General features: G+C 38.6%; 1 protein-coding gene across 1 annotated transcript in view; it reads right to left on the bottom strand.

The window, feature by feature from the left end:
- The window catches only part of LOC127440112 (tenascin-like), a 59,967-nt gene that overhangs the window by 13,673 nt on the left and 29,866 nt on the right, over positions 1-16,428 (bottom strand). The window contains exons 9-14 of the mRNA XM_051696510.1: positions 14,937-15,026; positions 10,033-10,296; positions 6,623-6,898; positions 3,224-3,496; positions 1,858-1,980; positions 1,190-1,333 (exon numbers count right to left, since the gene is read on the bottom strand). Coding sequence (XP_051552470.1) covers positions 1,190-1,333; positions 1,858-1,980; positions 3,224-3,496; positions 6,623-6,898; positions 10,033-10,296; positions 14,937-15,026 — 1,170 coding nt within the window. The remainder of the gene's footprint in view (positions 1-1,189; positions 1,334-1,857; positions 1,981-3,223; positions 3,497-6,622; positions 6,899-10,032; positions 10,297-14,936; positions 15,027-16,428) is intronic.

The following is a 16,428-nucleotide window of genomic DNA, read 5'->3' as shown; positions in this document are numbered from 1 at the left end:
GATGCCACCTGTGCAACAAGTCCAGTCGTGAAATTTCCTCGCTACTAAATATTCCACAGTCAACTGTCAGTGGTATTATAACAAAGTGGAAGCGATTGGGAATGACAGCAACTCAGCCACGAAGTGGTAGGCCACGTAAAATGACAGAGCGGAGTCAGCGGATGCTGAGGCGCATAGTGCGCAGAGGTCGCCAACTTTCTGCAGAGTCAATTGCTACAGACCTCCAAAGTTCATGTGGCCTTCAGATTAGCTCAAGAACAGTGCGTAGAGAGCTTCATAGAATGGGTTTCCATGGCCGAGCAGCTGCATCCAAGCCATACATCACCAAGTGCAATGCAAAGCGTCGGATGCAGTGGTGTAAAGCACGCCGCCACTGGACTCTAGAGCGGTGGAGATGCGTTCTCTGGAGTGACGAATCACGCTTCTCCATCTTGCAATCTGATGGACGAGTCTGGGTTTGGCAGTTGCCAGGAGAACGGCACTTGTCTGACTGCATTGTGCCAACTGTGAAGTTTGGTGGAGGGGGGATTATGGTGTGGGGTTGTTTTTCAGGAGCTGGGCTTGGCCCCTTAGTTCCAGTGAAAGGAACTCTGAATGCTTCAGCATACCAAGAGATTTTGGACAATTCCATGCTCCCAACTTTGTGGGAACAGTTTGGGGATGGCCCCTGTGTGTGTGTGTGTGTGTGTGTGTGTGTATTTATATGTATGTATATATATATATATATATATATATATATATATAGTCTATTGTGTATTTTATACATACTTTTTTCTTTTCAATGTTTATCTATTTTTTTTATTCAATTTTAATTATTTTTTAAAAGACTTGTTGCTGTTTTTGTATTGTTGTGTACTGGAAGCTCCTGTCACCAAGACAAATTCCTTGTATGTGTTAGCATACTTGCCGATAAAGCTTATTCTGATTCTGATTCTGATAATCATATAATCATACATGGAGCTCTATCTCCTTTCCTGAGAGCTTTCCTGTTCCTTAAACCAGGGGTTTTCTAACTGGGGTCTATAGAGGTGCTAGGAGGTCTGCAGAAAATCTGAGAAAAAAAGAATGATGTTTACAAAATATAATTTTCAGGCTGGGGAGCATCATATTAGGGGGTCCTGGAAGTTGGCATCTAAATGTTTGAAATGTGCAATTAGTGAAATTATAGCAGTATTAGGATGAGTTTTACCTGTTGTAACTCTATCCGATCCTGGCTCACTCTCCTCCAACCCCTTCACAGCAATGACCATGACCTGATAGGTCACTCCAGGGGTCAGATTAGGCAATATGGCTTGAGACTCTCCTCCATCTACTCGCAGTGTCACGGGGCTGCCTGCAGGGGGAGACAAATAAAATAATATAAGAAGAACTCAATAGGAATTAGACATTTGTCAGGAGAGGGCAGTATTGGCTCCCAGTTGTGATGAATTGATATAGCGATACTCAAGAATGCCTCCTTTGACAGATGATATCTGCTGATAGATTCCCATAATTGAGGATTGGTCTGATCTAATTACCTGAGCAGATCATTGAAAAGCCAAAAGGACATTATGAGACTTAAGGGAGACATCTTCTGGATTCTATCAACTTATTACATCAAGACTGCAGTCTAAGAAAATTTCCCCTAATTATTGCATAATCTATTGCATAACATGTAATTTATGAGAAACTTTCTGAAGAATGATGACTTGGAAGAATTTAACTCGGAATATAAAGGAAGAAGACTTAACAATTTTGTTTTCATTTCCAGATCAACACCAGTACATGAACTCCAAAAAGCTATAAATAGTACAAGGGCATAAATAGCATATACTGTAATTAACTGTATTGATACCATAATGACCACATGTTACTTACCACCCTGAAGTGGTACATAGCTGACACGGTAACTGTCTACTCGGGTATGGGGCATAGTCCAGTGAACAGTAGCTGATGTGTCAGTCACGTCCGAGAAGCGTATCCCCTTAGGTGTACCCAGATCTTGGTGGAAATTATACACAAAGGGGAAACACAACAGGAATAAATAGTTACAAAATGTGTTCAATCATTTAACAAACACACTTGTAGCTGGTCTTAGCTATAAAAAAAAAAAAAAAGAAAGCTTTTCCTCCAATCACAACAGTTTAATTTTAAGAAAGAGAAAGAAAAAAAATACAGTTAATGTAAAGAGACTTCTTGAACTACCTCATTTATCCTGCTGAACAAATAGAAGCATCAAAGTTAAAAGGAAAACCAATCGTGCAACTACTGTTATAAGACACACAAAAAGACTCTGGCCTTAAAGCTATTTCTCGATGCTGGATGTCAGAATCTTGCGTGACAGATGCAGAAAGATTAACTTGCCCCCAGTACAGAGACAGAATAGTGTGACATGCCAACATCAGACTCAAGTGGAAAGTGAAGCTCGCTGGTAGAGAGGAAGATTGCCAAAGTCTGGCATGCAATCAGGACAAATACACAAAATAATTTGCTTGGCTCTGTAAATAAAACCCTTGATTCACACAGAAAAAAAAAGAGGAGAAGAGTATGATTGATGCATGAGAGAGGAAAGACTTGGATGCAACCCTTGTTGTTCATGAGAGAGCCTCTTGACTCTAATGGGTGATGTTGTGATTTTGGTAAGTGTGGGAAAGTTTTAGACAATGGATAAATGGAAAAGGCGAAGTCATTTGGTCCGCCAGATAAAAGACACTTTTGCTCTAGACGCAAGGCTTGCTTGGTCTGAGAACGTACAGCTGAAGTATGTAACTTTTTCTGTGTTAAAATACTTTCTCCTATCCAACCTTAATATGATGTGACAACTAAAAGTACATGTAAGCCATTCATAGGTTAATTTTCTCGAAATTTGTAAGCATTGTGTCTTTGTGGCACTATGAAAATCCTCTGTTTGTTTTGAGCGACCATCTATACAAACAAAATAACACTGACTTGACCAGTGGTGTGAGTTGGGGGCAGGACTATATCTTTGTTTTAACAATGGCAGATGGGGGGCGTATTCAGAAAGCTGTTTTAAAAACAAAGTTTATTTCTGCAAGTCCATTTAATGGCTGTAGTGGCATAGAAATTACACACTTAAGCTTAGCATTGTTCAAATTATCAATCATATTATCATTAGTTTTGTAAACTATGTAAAAGTCTGTGCTGACATGTTAACTGTTAAAAATTGTAAAACAATTTTTCAAGTAGTGGTTCCTCCACCAGCTTTTCTTAAAAATCCACATACCTGTTCGAGCTACAGCCAAAATGGGCTGGAATTTCCGTCCCAAAATTATCCCAAAGAGTTCGATTTCATACTCTGTATCTTCCTTAAGACCTGTAACCACTTCTGTTCTTCTGTCTCCGGATACTTTAATGTGGTGAGGTTGGTCTAGTCCATTAGAATCAATGACTTTGATAGCGAATGTATCAAAGATGTCTTCCCGGGCTGTCCATGCCAGTTGAAGGCTGTGTGGTGTGATTCCCGAGACCAACAGATGCTCCACTTCAGGTTCAGCCTCTGGTTGATAAAACAAAAAAGTTGTATGTTCTTGTGAACTCTGTGAAATGTACTTAGAAGAGGTTACATGACCATCAACTATAATTTTGGTTAATTCTTTATTCCCAAACCCCATGATTTTGCATCTAGAAAGATCAGACAATGCTGACTTGGAGACAATCCAATAAAATGCTATTCATGCATAAAAATTACTTATATAAAAATCAATTGTTCAACCATCAATCAGTTATAGTCTATAGCAGATGATGTCGAAATCATAGAGCCAGTCTGGCTTAGAATATGGAATGTGGTCTGCTGATTAGTGGGGTGTAAAATATTGACATTGATGTATTTTCTCTATTTTCCACCATTATATTAGATCCCAACATCATAATTGTATCTCCTTATAATAGCAGCCATTCAGAGTTCAAGACAGAGCTTTTCCAGCACATTGACATATCCACAATAACCATATATGAGAAGGGCTCATCCTGGAAATGCATTTTCATCTACTTTTTAGCTGAACATGCAAGAATGCTACTGACAGTGAATGACAATGATATGACTTCTGAGAAAGACATCTCCAGAGATGCAGTTGTCGTGGTAAGATATGTAAAACTGAAAACCTACACCACATTATCACTGTATTGTATTTTTAACAATAGCCTTGGTTGTGCCAGAATGTGGTCCAGTTTTATTAAGGTGTAAAAGGCTCCCTCGCCACCTTTAAAAAAAAAAAAAAAAAAAAAAATGTATTCAAAACAACCTTCTGATGTTATTTCTTTTAACACAAATCAAGTTGGTCCATCAATATTCATTCAAATGAAATGTATTTCTTGAATCTTTATACATTTTGTGACCAGAAAAAAAAAAAAAAAAAAACTAATTTTCATTAAGGTGTGCCTTTAGTCACGTTGTACCCTACATACATGCATGTAAAGAGATCGTGTAACAAACTATACTGTACATAGTGTTCAGAATTTATTGCTAAGTCAGTATATGTTTATGCCTTATGTGTACAGCATTGTTTAGACAAAAAAAGTTTTTAATACACAATTAAGAGAAACAATACTGGTAGAGAGGAGGCCATTAGACCCACAAACTGATAATAGATGCTGAAACAGCAAAAGTAGACACATACGCAAGAGCTCTAATCTAAAGCACTGACAATGTAGGCTAGAGCGAAGTTATACTGAATACTACATGTAAATATGTTCAAAACAAATGCAGTGCTGCATTGATCTAAACCAACAATCCTCAATAGAGCCTTGTTGTCCTAAACTGAACTTTCAGAAGTACCAAAGCAAGATAAAAAAAGGTCTTGACCAGACTGAACCTCTTCTTCCTCTTGAGTTCTGGATGATGTGAAACAGAAAAGCATTTGTTGAATGAAGAAAAGTGTTGGAAGTGAAAACCAGAGAGGACAAGTCCTCTGGAGCTGTCCCTCTTCATTAGCACTGTTCACTTGTTTAAGAGTGTCAGTGAGTGTTTTGAGGCACTTCAAGAGTGTTAACGTGCTCTCCAAGGATCACTTTCATCTGACTGGCTTCTAAGTCTCGCTGGTTTGACAAAGAGGCATCTGTTTGTGAAGGTGGAAGAAGGCGCCGACTAACCTACAGAGACGAGGTCTGGAGGCAGTATTTCTGCAACAGGCAACTAAAAACTCTAAAGCTAAAGGGGGATATCTGTACTGACACAGCTAAATGTTACATCTGGTATTTGTTTAGAACAAGTACACAGGCTACAGAGTGAAATATACAGAATCTTCTGTACACATTTGGACTCATATTTTGGCCTTAAATGTGTCAAATAATGAGGTTTCTAAAATAAAGCAAGTCGTATCTGCTGGTCAACGTGGCACCCTGCATGATGCAGACCAGCTCCATGTAAAATAAATCAGCTTTAATTAGGCTACTGATATGGCTGAATTATTGATTTCACGTGAAGGTAAATAATATCAAACATATTTTTGAAAGTACTATTCTACCCCTAAAGTAATTATTATACATAATTTAGGGGTAGAACTGTTTTAATGAGGAAAAAAGTACTGACTACACCTTTAAATATGAGATCATTTCTAAATGCATAAATTTGCGTCCAGCACATTTAAAGGAGTTCACTATGGGTCATGTGACATGAATGGACAAGAGGTTAAAAGAAGTCCATTCAGTTTGCCTTCTCCTCTGCCTATTTGCAAGCAGACTTGAGAAAAGTGCTACAACTGTAGCCCCTACAGCCACTGGCTGCTAAACTGCAAGAAAATGTGAGGCATACGAATGAGAAGTAGTGCAGGGTCAGAAAACTGGGCGTACATACTTAAGAGGTTCTTCACAAGAAGACACAAAATCTCCTCAGGCTCAATTCCATGGCAGTAAACCCCGGCCCAGACACCCTCTCTATTTGCCGACTCTCTGGGGAGGAGCAAAACTTTGGCACGCATCTAATAAATGTATGTTACAATATTGTCTGGTATGCTGGTAGTCTAAATACCACAAACCAATCAACTGAATAACAGACTGACTCACAATCAAAGTGTATTGAATGCTGCAACTAATAATGAAAGACCAGCTTTAGCCTAACAAATTTTTGGCTGTTAAACACAAATGCATTGGTGATGAAAGGTAGAAGTCAGTTGCTGCACCTACAGGCTTTGATGGTGATTTTGCAGAAGTAAATATGTGGGAAACCATTATGATGCAGTGCAGGTGTGCTCTGAATGTCACCATGATTCAAGTGTCGACTCTGACTTTGAAATAGATTTTTCACAAGGTCTGCCACTGACTTGAAAATTTGGCAACTTTAAAGGTTTTGTTTGTAGTGCTAGAGCTTTTGGATGAAGTTTGTCACATTGCACAGGGTTGCGTTAAATTTGTTATTTTGATCACAATGCCCAAATCCTTGTTTTATCTGTTATTTAAATGGTGGAAAATACAAGAAATACATGGATAGTACAAAATATTTTCAGCAGTGGATGAACAGACAAACTGTTAGTTGCAATTCAGCATGCCATGTGATAAAAAATGACTCATTAAAAGAGGTAAGATGTTAGTCGGAAATTAATTGCTGCTTGAGATTCACAGCATTTGATCCCAAGAAAAGATGCCAAAAGATGACCCAACTGGTCTAAGACTTTGCAAGTAAAGATACCTGTGATGGCTTCTGCAAAGACAGGATCTAGGAGATCTCCCCTGTACAGCCCATAAAGAGTGACCCTGTAGAAAGTACTAGGGGACAGGTCAGTGACTGCCAGGCTGGACTCCTGGCCAGATAGAGTGTGGTTCTGGCCATCTGCCAGGCCATCGGGGTCAGACACTTCAATTAGAAAGCCATCAAGCTCTCCTCTTTCCAGCTCCCAGGACACACGGAATCTGTCCCAAGACACATCAGAGATGGTGATGTTTCCCACCTGAGGCTTCTTCTCATCTGGATGACAAACAGACCAGAAAGAGTTAATATGGCAGGAAATGGCACACAGATTTTTTTTGGTGTCTTTTATAATAAAAAATGCCTGAAAACTAAAAAGACATTTCAAAATTAACAGTTTTTGGTTTCTGTTGCACGTTGCTTAAATCAGTGCAAGCTGTTTTAAAAATTAGAATAAAAGATTCCATGTTGTGAACAACTTAAACATTCTAATTGGTCTCCATCTGTTTCAAACAGAACAGGAACATCTGCCCATGCAGTGAGAGACTCGAGCAACAACTTTCAAAAGTTGCCGTGACAGACAAATTTGCAATCACTTCTCGTGCAACCCATTAACATCTAAGCACTTACCTCCAGCTTGCTGAGACAGATTTGCTATTAATGGCCCCTGAGAAAAGCCATTAACTTTTTAAGGTTCTACCTAGCCTGTCTGAGGAGAGGTACGCCGAACACTTCAAACATGGGAGGCAGCCATGCAGTGCAGTACAACCTATAATTGAACATCATCATGCATTGTTAGCATTTATAGCCAAAGTGGGTGCAGATAGCTAGGAGATGCACGGTGGGCTAACCATTATCCTTTCTGCACATTAAAGAGGCCAGAAACATGACGTGCAAATAGGGTAAGAAACAGTGGGGTGAAGTGAATGACCTTTCCAGGCATTAAGGCCATTTGTTGCTTTTAAAAACCTGGAGATGAAACAATGCGAAGCTGTATTCATTTTGGTCATTGGAAAAGTGTGCTTTGAGATCCCTCCATTGAAAACCATAAGAAACATGTGCAACCATGTGGCCTTCACTGCATGCAAATGGGAATGGGAGGAGATTGATTGAAAAAATGTCTTTATCACATGAGATCCCTCAAGCCACAAACACCTCAAGGGCAGTTAGATAAAGTCATTGTATGCATGCACAACCTTTCTGGCTTGTATAGGCCACATCCACACTAATATGTTTTTGGTTGAAAACTCGTTTTCACTTTTTGAACATCATTGTTTTTCAAAGTATGTGGTACTGGTGTTTTAGTGAAAGTCTTCGAATTATCACAACATTTTCAGTGGATGAAAACACTGTTTCAGAATGGATGAGAGGCATAAACGAAGCAAAAACAAAGCATTTTCAATCGAAAACTAGTGTGGATGTGGCCATAAAGACACCACTGTATGGCCCTGTACACATGCACATTCTTCAAACCATCACACGATACAAGATATATCTTGTATCTCAGTTTGAAGGACTGTATCATCTTTCATGCTATAACCCCTTCTTTGTAGGTGCATGCATATGTGAGTGTTTGCTCTCTCCTTTTGGCCTGGTTGTGTCCTCAGATGTTTCTCTTGAACTTATCTTGGCCATTACTCAATGTATGGTAGATCTCCACATCTCCACACTACAAGCTGAAATTCTTGTAATCTTTCCAGAGAAGCATTCAATGATATTTAAACCGAAGAAAGGCCCAGACCCAGATGTCTCCCTGCCCCCCACCTCTCGTGTTCCATTATGAGTCTGAGGAAAGTGTATGCCCATGTTTGCGCTCTGTGTCTAAGGCCGATAATGGCTGCTGAAATACATGCATTGGGATTATAGTGCTGGTGATTTCAGAGACAACATTTTAACAGGCAGCTCAGCATGTGTTCTATTTATCAGTCCGCCTCGCAGTTCACTGTGGTAAAATCACGCAAATCCAAGAGTGGGAGTAGGCTCACTAGGACAATTATCACATGAATGAGCTTTGTGTGTGTGTGTGTGTGTGTGTGTGTGTGTTTGGGATCTTGAGAAACACTATATCTCTTGGCTTGGCAACCAAAGCAAACATCTGATGTTTTATTTTGTAGTTCCTTGGTAGTAGCTAATGATTACTATGTTACATAAGCGCATTTTGGCAAACAAGCACATTTTGCCCATAAAATGTAGGCAGTTGGGTAAGTAGCATCCTGACCACAGAGACCTTTAAAATAAGGTCCTTTTCTAGCTTTTACTTGTTTCTTTTAGAAGTATAATAAATCTGCATGCTGTAAATGAGGAATTAAAGATGAAGCCAGGAAATAGGGACATTAAGCTTGGACTAACATTGAATTTAATTTCTGCATCTATTTTCAGTGCATGATGGCTTACTGACAACGTAAATATTTTTAGATTTTTTATGGAAGCTACAAAAATGGTCAAATTGAAAATTCTGGAACAATGAGTACAGTATCTGCAAAAGAAATCCAGTATCCAAAAGAAATATTGACACTCATGGGGGAAATAGTACATTCCTGAGTTGCCTTCAGATCCTCAGTAGTCTGGTGAATAAATGGTTTTGGGTGTAAAGGACAATATTCAAATCATATTGTTTGAATGTTGATTTTACGGTCCAAAACCAATATTGGTTTTATCACTCTAGAGGCAAGAAAACTGAGGGATGTGAAGAAAAATTCTTAGTATATTAACTAAAGTCCAAAATTAACACTCGTCAAGTGCCAAATGTGAATTCAAATTGGCTTTGGCAAGTAAATAAAATGTTGGCCAGTTGGCCAGTAACTGTATAAGGAACTGTAACATAATAGTCTGCATGACTCAAATCGAATTTTAACAAAAATATTCTGACTCTAGCTGATTTAAGTGACATGAAAGATTCAAGTAAAAAAATAAAATTATTGAAGAAAATATGTCGCGACTTGCACGTCTTTTAACAACTGATGTACCATCAGTTTATGTAGCATGTGCTGTATATCTTGCATGCTTGAAGTTTATTTTCTCTAAAACTCAGTGTTACAAAACATTCCTCACATTACGCCACCACAATGAAAATATGACGATAAGTCACATTTTGTCTAAGTTTTGTGACGAGACGGAGTGAGATGGAGACTGACTCATTTTGCATATAATGCCACGAATGACTCAATGGTCTATGCTGTTTGTCACAAATATTTAAGGATAAAACAGCTAAATACTTCCATTGTCAGTAGAAAAAAGGAATGCAAAATAAAGATTCATGGCTGGTAAGTCTTCTCAATACACTCGCAGTTAATCTTCTCAGTACACTCACAGTTAAAAGTAAATTATGGACTCCGTATTAAACCGAAAATATGATACTTACTGTAAGTTACAGCCACATCTATGTTATCACAATAGAGAAGCAATAGACTGACCTGTGGATGCTGACAGGTTGGCTGGCGCACTCTTCTTTCTTCCTCTCTCGGCAGTCAGGGTGATGGTGTACAGCATGCCAGGGTTTAGGTTCCTCAGGGTATAGGTATTGTCACCACCCGGTACCTCCACTTCGACTATCCTGCCGTCCGCTGACACAAACACTAGCCTATACAGATCAATCTTGGCCACCGGCCTCCTCCAAACCAGCACCAGTGTAGTCTCTGTGGCCTCGCTTGCCTCTAGATCTTTGGGAGCATCAAGATCTTAGAAGACAGAGACATTGCATTAAGAATGATATTATATACACTACAGATGGGCTTTGTTATGACAACAGATCTCATACTTTTAACTCAGCTTTACTCACACTTTGGAAGAAGAAAACAGGAAACACAAACATATTTAAGTAAAAACTGTAAAACACATGAGGGCTATATAGGTTCTGTAAGTTTCTGACCATTTTGTAATGTCTTACCAACAGGACCATAATCAATATAGAAGGGGACATGTGCCCCAAAAACCCTGCTGAAAAGACCAGCATTGCTGGTCTGGTGTGCTGGTATTACCACCAGGCCCATTAAAGGAATAGTTCACCCAAAAATTACAATTCTTCCATCATTTACTCACCCTTATACCATCCCAGATGTGTATGACTTTCTTTCATCTGCTGAACTCAAATGAATATTTTTAGTTCCAAAATTTGAAAGCTCCAAAAATCACATAAGTTAGCATAAACGTAACCCATAAGACTCCAGTGGTTAAATCAATGTCTTCAGAAGCAGTATGATAAGTATGGGTGAGAAACAGATCAATATTTAAGCCCTTTTTTACTATAAATTCTCCTCCCTGCTCAGTCAATCTCCTTTTTCACTTTCACATTCTTCTTCTTGTGTTTTTGGTGATTCACATTCTTTATGCATATGCCTCCTACTGGGCAGGAAGAAGAATTTCTAGCAAAAAAGGACATAAATAAAATACTAGAGTCGTATGAATTACTATTATGATGCCTTAATGTGCTTTTTGGAGCGTCAAAATTTTGGCACCCATTCACTTGCATTGAATGGACCTACTGAAAATATTCTTAAATATTTTTCTATAAATATTTGTTTGTGTTCTGCAGAAGAAAGAAAGTCATACACATCCGGGATGGCATGAGGGTGAGTAAATAATGAGAGAATTTGCATTTTTGGGTTGTGGTGATGGGGGCGTGGTCCTGTATCTGTTTGCGGGAGAGAGGGAGTGGTGTGGCTTGTCAAGCTGGTTGACATGATTTTTAACATCTGTTTCTCATTACAGTGATAGCGGAGAGAGCCCTTAAAACAGCTGAAGAAGGCGAGAGAGAATGACACGAGTGTTTAGTGACTGACGTGTCTTATTTGAGTGTTTTAATGTTTTAGTATTGTGAAGCTGAAGATTTCAAGAAGTTTATGCTGACTGAGAGTTTTGTTACACTGAACTGTTTGAACTGTAACACTCCTTCAGGTTCAGGTATGGAAAAGGAGGAGATGGGGAGCAGTGACATGCTTCAGGTAGGCTTTTATTTTTCTGCCTTCCACACACTCTGTGTGTGTTCTTAATGCATTTCTTATTTCAAACAGTTCAGTGTAACAAAACTCTCAGTCAGCTTAAACTTCTTGAAATCTTCAGCTTCGCAATACTTAGGCATAAACTACTTGAAATCTCAGCTTCACAACCCTAAAACATTAGAACACTCAAATAAGACACGCCAGTCACTGCACACACGTGTCGTTCTCTCTCTGTTCTTCTCTGGTGTGTTCAGCTGTTTTAAGAGCTCTCTCCGCTATCACTGTAATGAGAAGCTGTTAGAAATCATGTCAACCAGCTTGACGAGCCACACCACTCCCTCTCTTCCGCAAACAGACACATGACACCGCCCCCATCACCACATGGGTGAACTATCCTTTTAACAGCCACAGCCAGCGCGTTTTAAGTCTAGGCCTTCAGTGCGATTCATGCCATTAAGAAAACACAGTTTCACAATGAACAAGACACCGTATGCCCATCATACATTACGTGGCAGTCAACTAATAATACCAATTGAAATTTTAAAGACACATCCACACACGAAAGCCAGAACCAAGGAGGTCTAATACCAAGAAAAATCTTGCGATTTAAAGTTACTTTTCAAAACTTGATCCGACACTGAATGCTCAAGCAGCCTAATTTACACTTAGAAAATTCCTGATGCTGCTATAACAATGCAAAAAGCACTTACCAATTTGCTTGAAATGAAAATCAGCCCTCCTTTCCTGTTTAATTAATCAATCGTACGATCATGCAGAACATATCAGGTTTTTAAATCCATAAGGATCTCTTTCTCAATGGCAATAACAGCAGTGATGACAACCGACTCGTCAGCAACATCTCGCGCTCTTCACTTTCAAATTACGTACATCACTTAAAGTGTGATTGCGTCACTCAAGGCCAGCTAGAAGGCCTGGACTGGGACATATACTAAAGACCACACCCACAAGAACAAATACATCAATCTGATTGGCTGATGAATCTGACAATCTGACTTTAGATGCCTATTCACTTACACTGTTGGGGGATTCTGTGGAAATTCTGAAGGCCTGACAGGGTGGAGCTCAGACTCACGCGCTGCTTCGTCTAAGGAGCATGGCTTCGGGCATGCGATTTGTGAAACAGTTGTCACATTTTGCTTGTAAGCATCGAGGAATAAATTCCGATTGGATAATTTTTTTTTGTTTTTTACTATTCGTTTGTAGATGAATTAGGAGTGGAAAGTGATTGAAAATACATAGGCAAAAAGGTAAATGAGAATGAAAGGATGAAAAATATTTATTTATTAGGAATGTTACACCAGCAGAGAAGGCTTTGCTGGCCCTGAGAAATTGCCACTGCCCTTTAAGTTAATCACAATGGTGTAGTGGTGACTGAAGAGTTCGGCATACTGTGAACTATGAATTTATCAAGTGATTTTCTTTTCTGCAATGCAAGGGGGTTTCTTGCTTGCCTGGTGTACACTGCTACCATGTTAAAACAATTACATCAATAGGTTTGATTAAATGTTCTTTTTATTACTAGTAATATGGACAACATTTTACAATGACTCCAATTAATAAACTAAACTCTACACTCATTTGTAGAAGGCTAATGTTCATGTTAAGATACATCTTATAATTATATATAACTTTTAACTATATATTAGTATAAGTATTAATGGTGATGGGTATTTGCTTTATTTTTGTACAATAAAGTGCTTTATTGTACTGTATGTTTTTAGCAGTGGCGTGTGGTGGAGTTTTGAAATGAGGCAGAGTGCCATCTCAGCGTTCTTTTTCTTTTCTTTTTTTTAAAGGTCCAATATAAATTCCTATTTCAGTTCTAGATGACATTTAAATAGCTTTAAGGTTAAATCCATACAAATCTGATTTATCACAACATATGATATGAAAAAGTAGGCCTGCATAAAAATATATAATATAAAAAGTCACATATTTTGCTTATAAATGTAACATCATAATAACAAAATACTAAAAATGGGTGTTGTTCTACAAGTAACATATTTTCCTTAAATCAGTTTATTTTCATTAAATTTATATAGGCTATGTACATATATGCCCAAACAAAATGAATATTATATATGCTAACTGCCATTTATCAGATCACTGTACGGGAAGGCATATGAAATACCTTTTAACTTACAAAAATAAGTATTTCATGCCTAATTACAGTGTAAGTTCATATTAACACTATTTATTTAATCAAGTCAAATCAAAGAATCATCAAGTGTCTGCATTGTTTTATAATTATATATTTTTTTCATTGCCTCAAAAACAATAACTACAAGAATACAGCAACAAGCATATTTCATGTATATTTAATCTGTTCACCAATTATTTTTTATAGTCATCTTATTTTTGGATCATCCATCATATTCCTTGATAAACAACACAGGGTTCGTGATGGCACAGATTTGTACCTTTTAAGAGAATGCTTACTAAAAAGCGTGTCACTCACATACCATTTCAGATTTCAAGTAATTTTAAGTTAATTTTGATTTGGATGTGACCAAAAGTGCGGTTGTCTGTGTCAGTTAGTTGTTTACTGTGCAAATAGTTTCTCCACTTTCATCAGGTCGTCCCATTCATAGCGATCTGCAGAGACACGCTATGAGGATGGGAGCATGAGAGGCGATCATTATGGCATTGATTGATTGACAGCCTATTGAACAGATTACAGCTAATTGGAGCCAACGTCACTCTGTGACTTTTCGTCTATATTCGGCAGTTACCACAACTCTCATTCACCACACGCTTTATGAGCAGTGATATTGCAATGAGCTGAAGAGAGGTGTGAGAGATGCAGCCTCCCTCTGAAAATGTATCCACTGGGTGTCGCTGTTTGACAAAGAGACTGCAGTAATATGACTCTTACACGACACTTGTTTGAGCTCACATTTCATAATATTTTATTTGTTTTATTTATGTACTGTCGTTATTTTGCTCATCCGAATTTTTAAGAAGACACTGCCTTGCTTGCCTACTCGGAGGATTCGCAATTGATGTTTAGCATTGATTTTTTTTGTCTACTACGCATTATAGGTTTAAATGATCTGATATCATGAGAAAAAAGATCCACTGTCAGAAGTAAAAGCCAGATAAAATGGCATTTGATATAATTAATTACTGGACTTACTAAGTACTGTTTTGCATGGCTTTGCTGGTTCACCAGCTAGACCAGCACCAAACTAGCACCAACGGGCATTAACCAGCCTGGACCAGCTTGGAAATTCCTGCTGTTCTACGCTGGTCTATTCAGCAGGGTATTCAGATTTGTGGTCGATCAACATGGGTTTTCCAGGAGCAGATTCTTAAACTTTTACATTTAGTCTTGCCCATTTGTGAAAATCCTTGCTTACCAGTCACAGCATTGGTCGTCACGGGCAAACTCTCACGCTCTTCTTTGATTGATGTCACTCCCATTCCATACTCGATTCCAGGTTTGAGACCTAAGAGAGCACCCAACAAATTCAGTACTCTCAAATCATTAGACAAAACCAAACCATCAATCTCCCACATTAGTTATTTTTGGAGCCTTTCTGGTAGGCAATTGTTTTTTGTACTCACCACAGTGCAGATTCGATTTCATCTGCACGCCATATCAATCTAATGCCTTTCAGTGGCTGCATCAAAGAGCTTCTCCACAGGCCAGAAACAATATTTGCCATCTTACAAAGAAATTCTCAGATCCCCATAACCCCATTCATAAGAGCCCTTAGTCCAAATCCCACACTTTACCCCTCTTAATGTCTCTATTGGCTCCTACAGAGGTCACTGTGCAGGAGTCCTCCAGCATGAAATTATGCCTAATGCAGAGGAAGCTCATTATCAATAAAATCACAGGTGTGACGGCAATGACAGATAATAACTGTGTGAAAGAGACAACTAGTGAGTGTGTGTGTGAGAGAGAAAGACACTGCGTTATTAGCTGAACAGATCGTCTGCCTTATTTACAGGGAACAGGCCTCCCAAGGACAAAGAACCAAACCAGACAAAGAATCTATTATCCATTATGAATATATTTTTTTCTCCCAGCCTTGATAAACCCTGCTCGCAGTAACTCTTGGTTGTAAAGAAAAAGAATTAGCATAGGAGATTACATCAAAGCACAAGTGTATAATAGAAGTGCTGCTAAGTTGAAGAAAGCCTCTACTTTCTCTGATTTAATTTGTTATTCACTCTCAAATCAAATCATAATAATAAAGCATTTAAATCAAATACGGCAGCATGTCAGTTCACATCGTATCGCATGGTCAGTCACGAGACGCGATGAAGGTTTGATGTTTATCAGTGTAGCCGCCATATTTGATTTAAGTGCTTTATTAGTATGATTTGATATGAAAGTGAATAACAAATTACATTTGAATTCTGTTCATCATACTACTTAAGAAGGCTTAGAATATAGTGCATGAGTCATATCGATTAGTATTACTATGACAGACTAACATTATAACAAATAAACTCTGAGATTTAAAAAATGTATATATATATACACTATATTGCCAAAAGTATTCGCTCACCCATCCAAATAATTGAATTCAGGTGTTCCAATCACTTCCATGGCCACAGGTGTATAAAATGAAGCACCTAGGCATGCAGACTGCTTCTACAAACATTTGTGAAAGAATGGGCCACTCTCAGGAGCTCAGTGAATTCCAGCATGGTACTGTGATAGGATGCCACCTGTGCAACAAGTCCAGTCGTGAAAGTTCCTCGCTACTAAATATTCCACAGTCAACTGTCAGTGGTATTATAACAAAGTGGAAGGGATTGGGAATGACAGCAACTCAGCCACGAAGTGGTAGGCCACGTAAAATGACAGAGCGGGGTCAGCGGATGCTGAGGCGCATA

Source organism: Myxocyprinus asiaticus, chromosome 4 (assembly GCF_019703515.2).
Source record: "Myxocyprinus asiaticus isolate MX2 ecotype Aquarium Trade chromosome 4, UBuf_Myxa_2, whole genome shotgun sequence".
Lineage (NCBI taxonomy): Eukaryota > Metazoa > Chordata > Actinopteri > Cypriniformes > Catostomidae > Myxocyprinus > Myxocyprinus asiaticus.
This window is presented reverse-complemented; position numbering and strand designations above follow the sequence as displayed.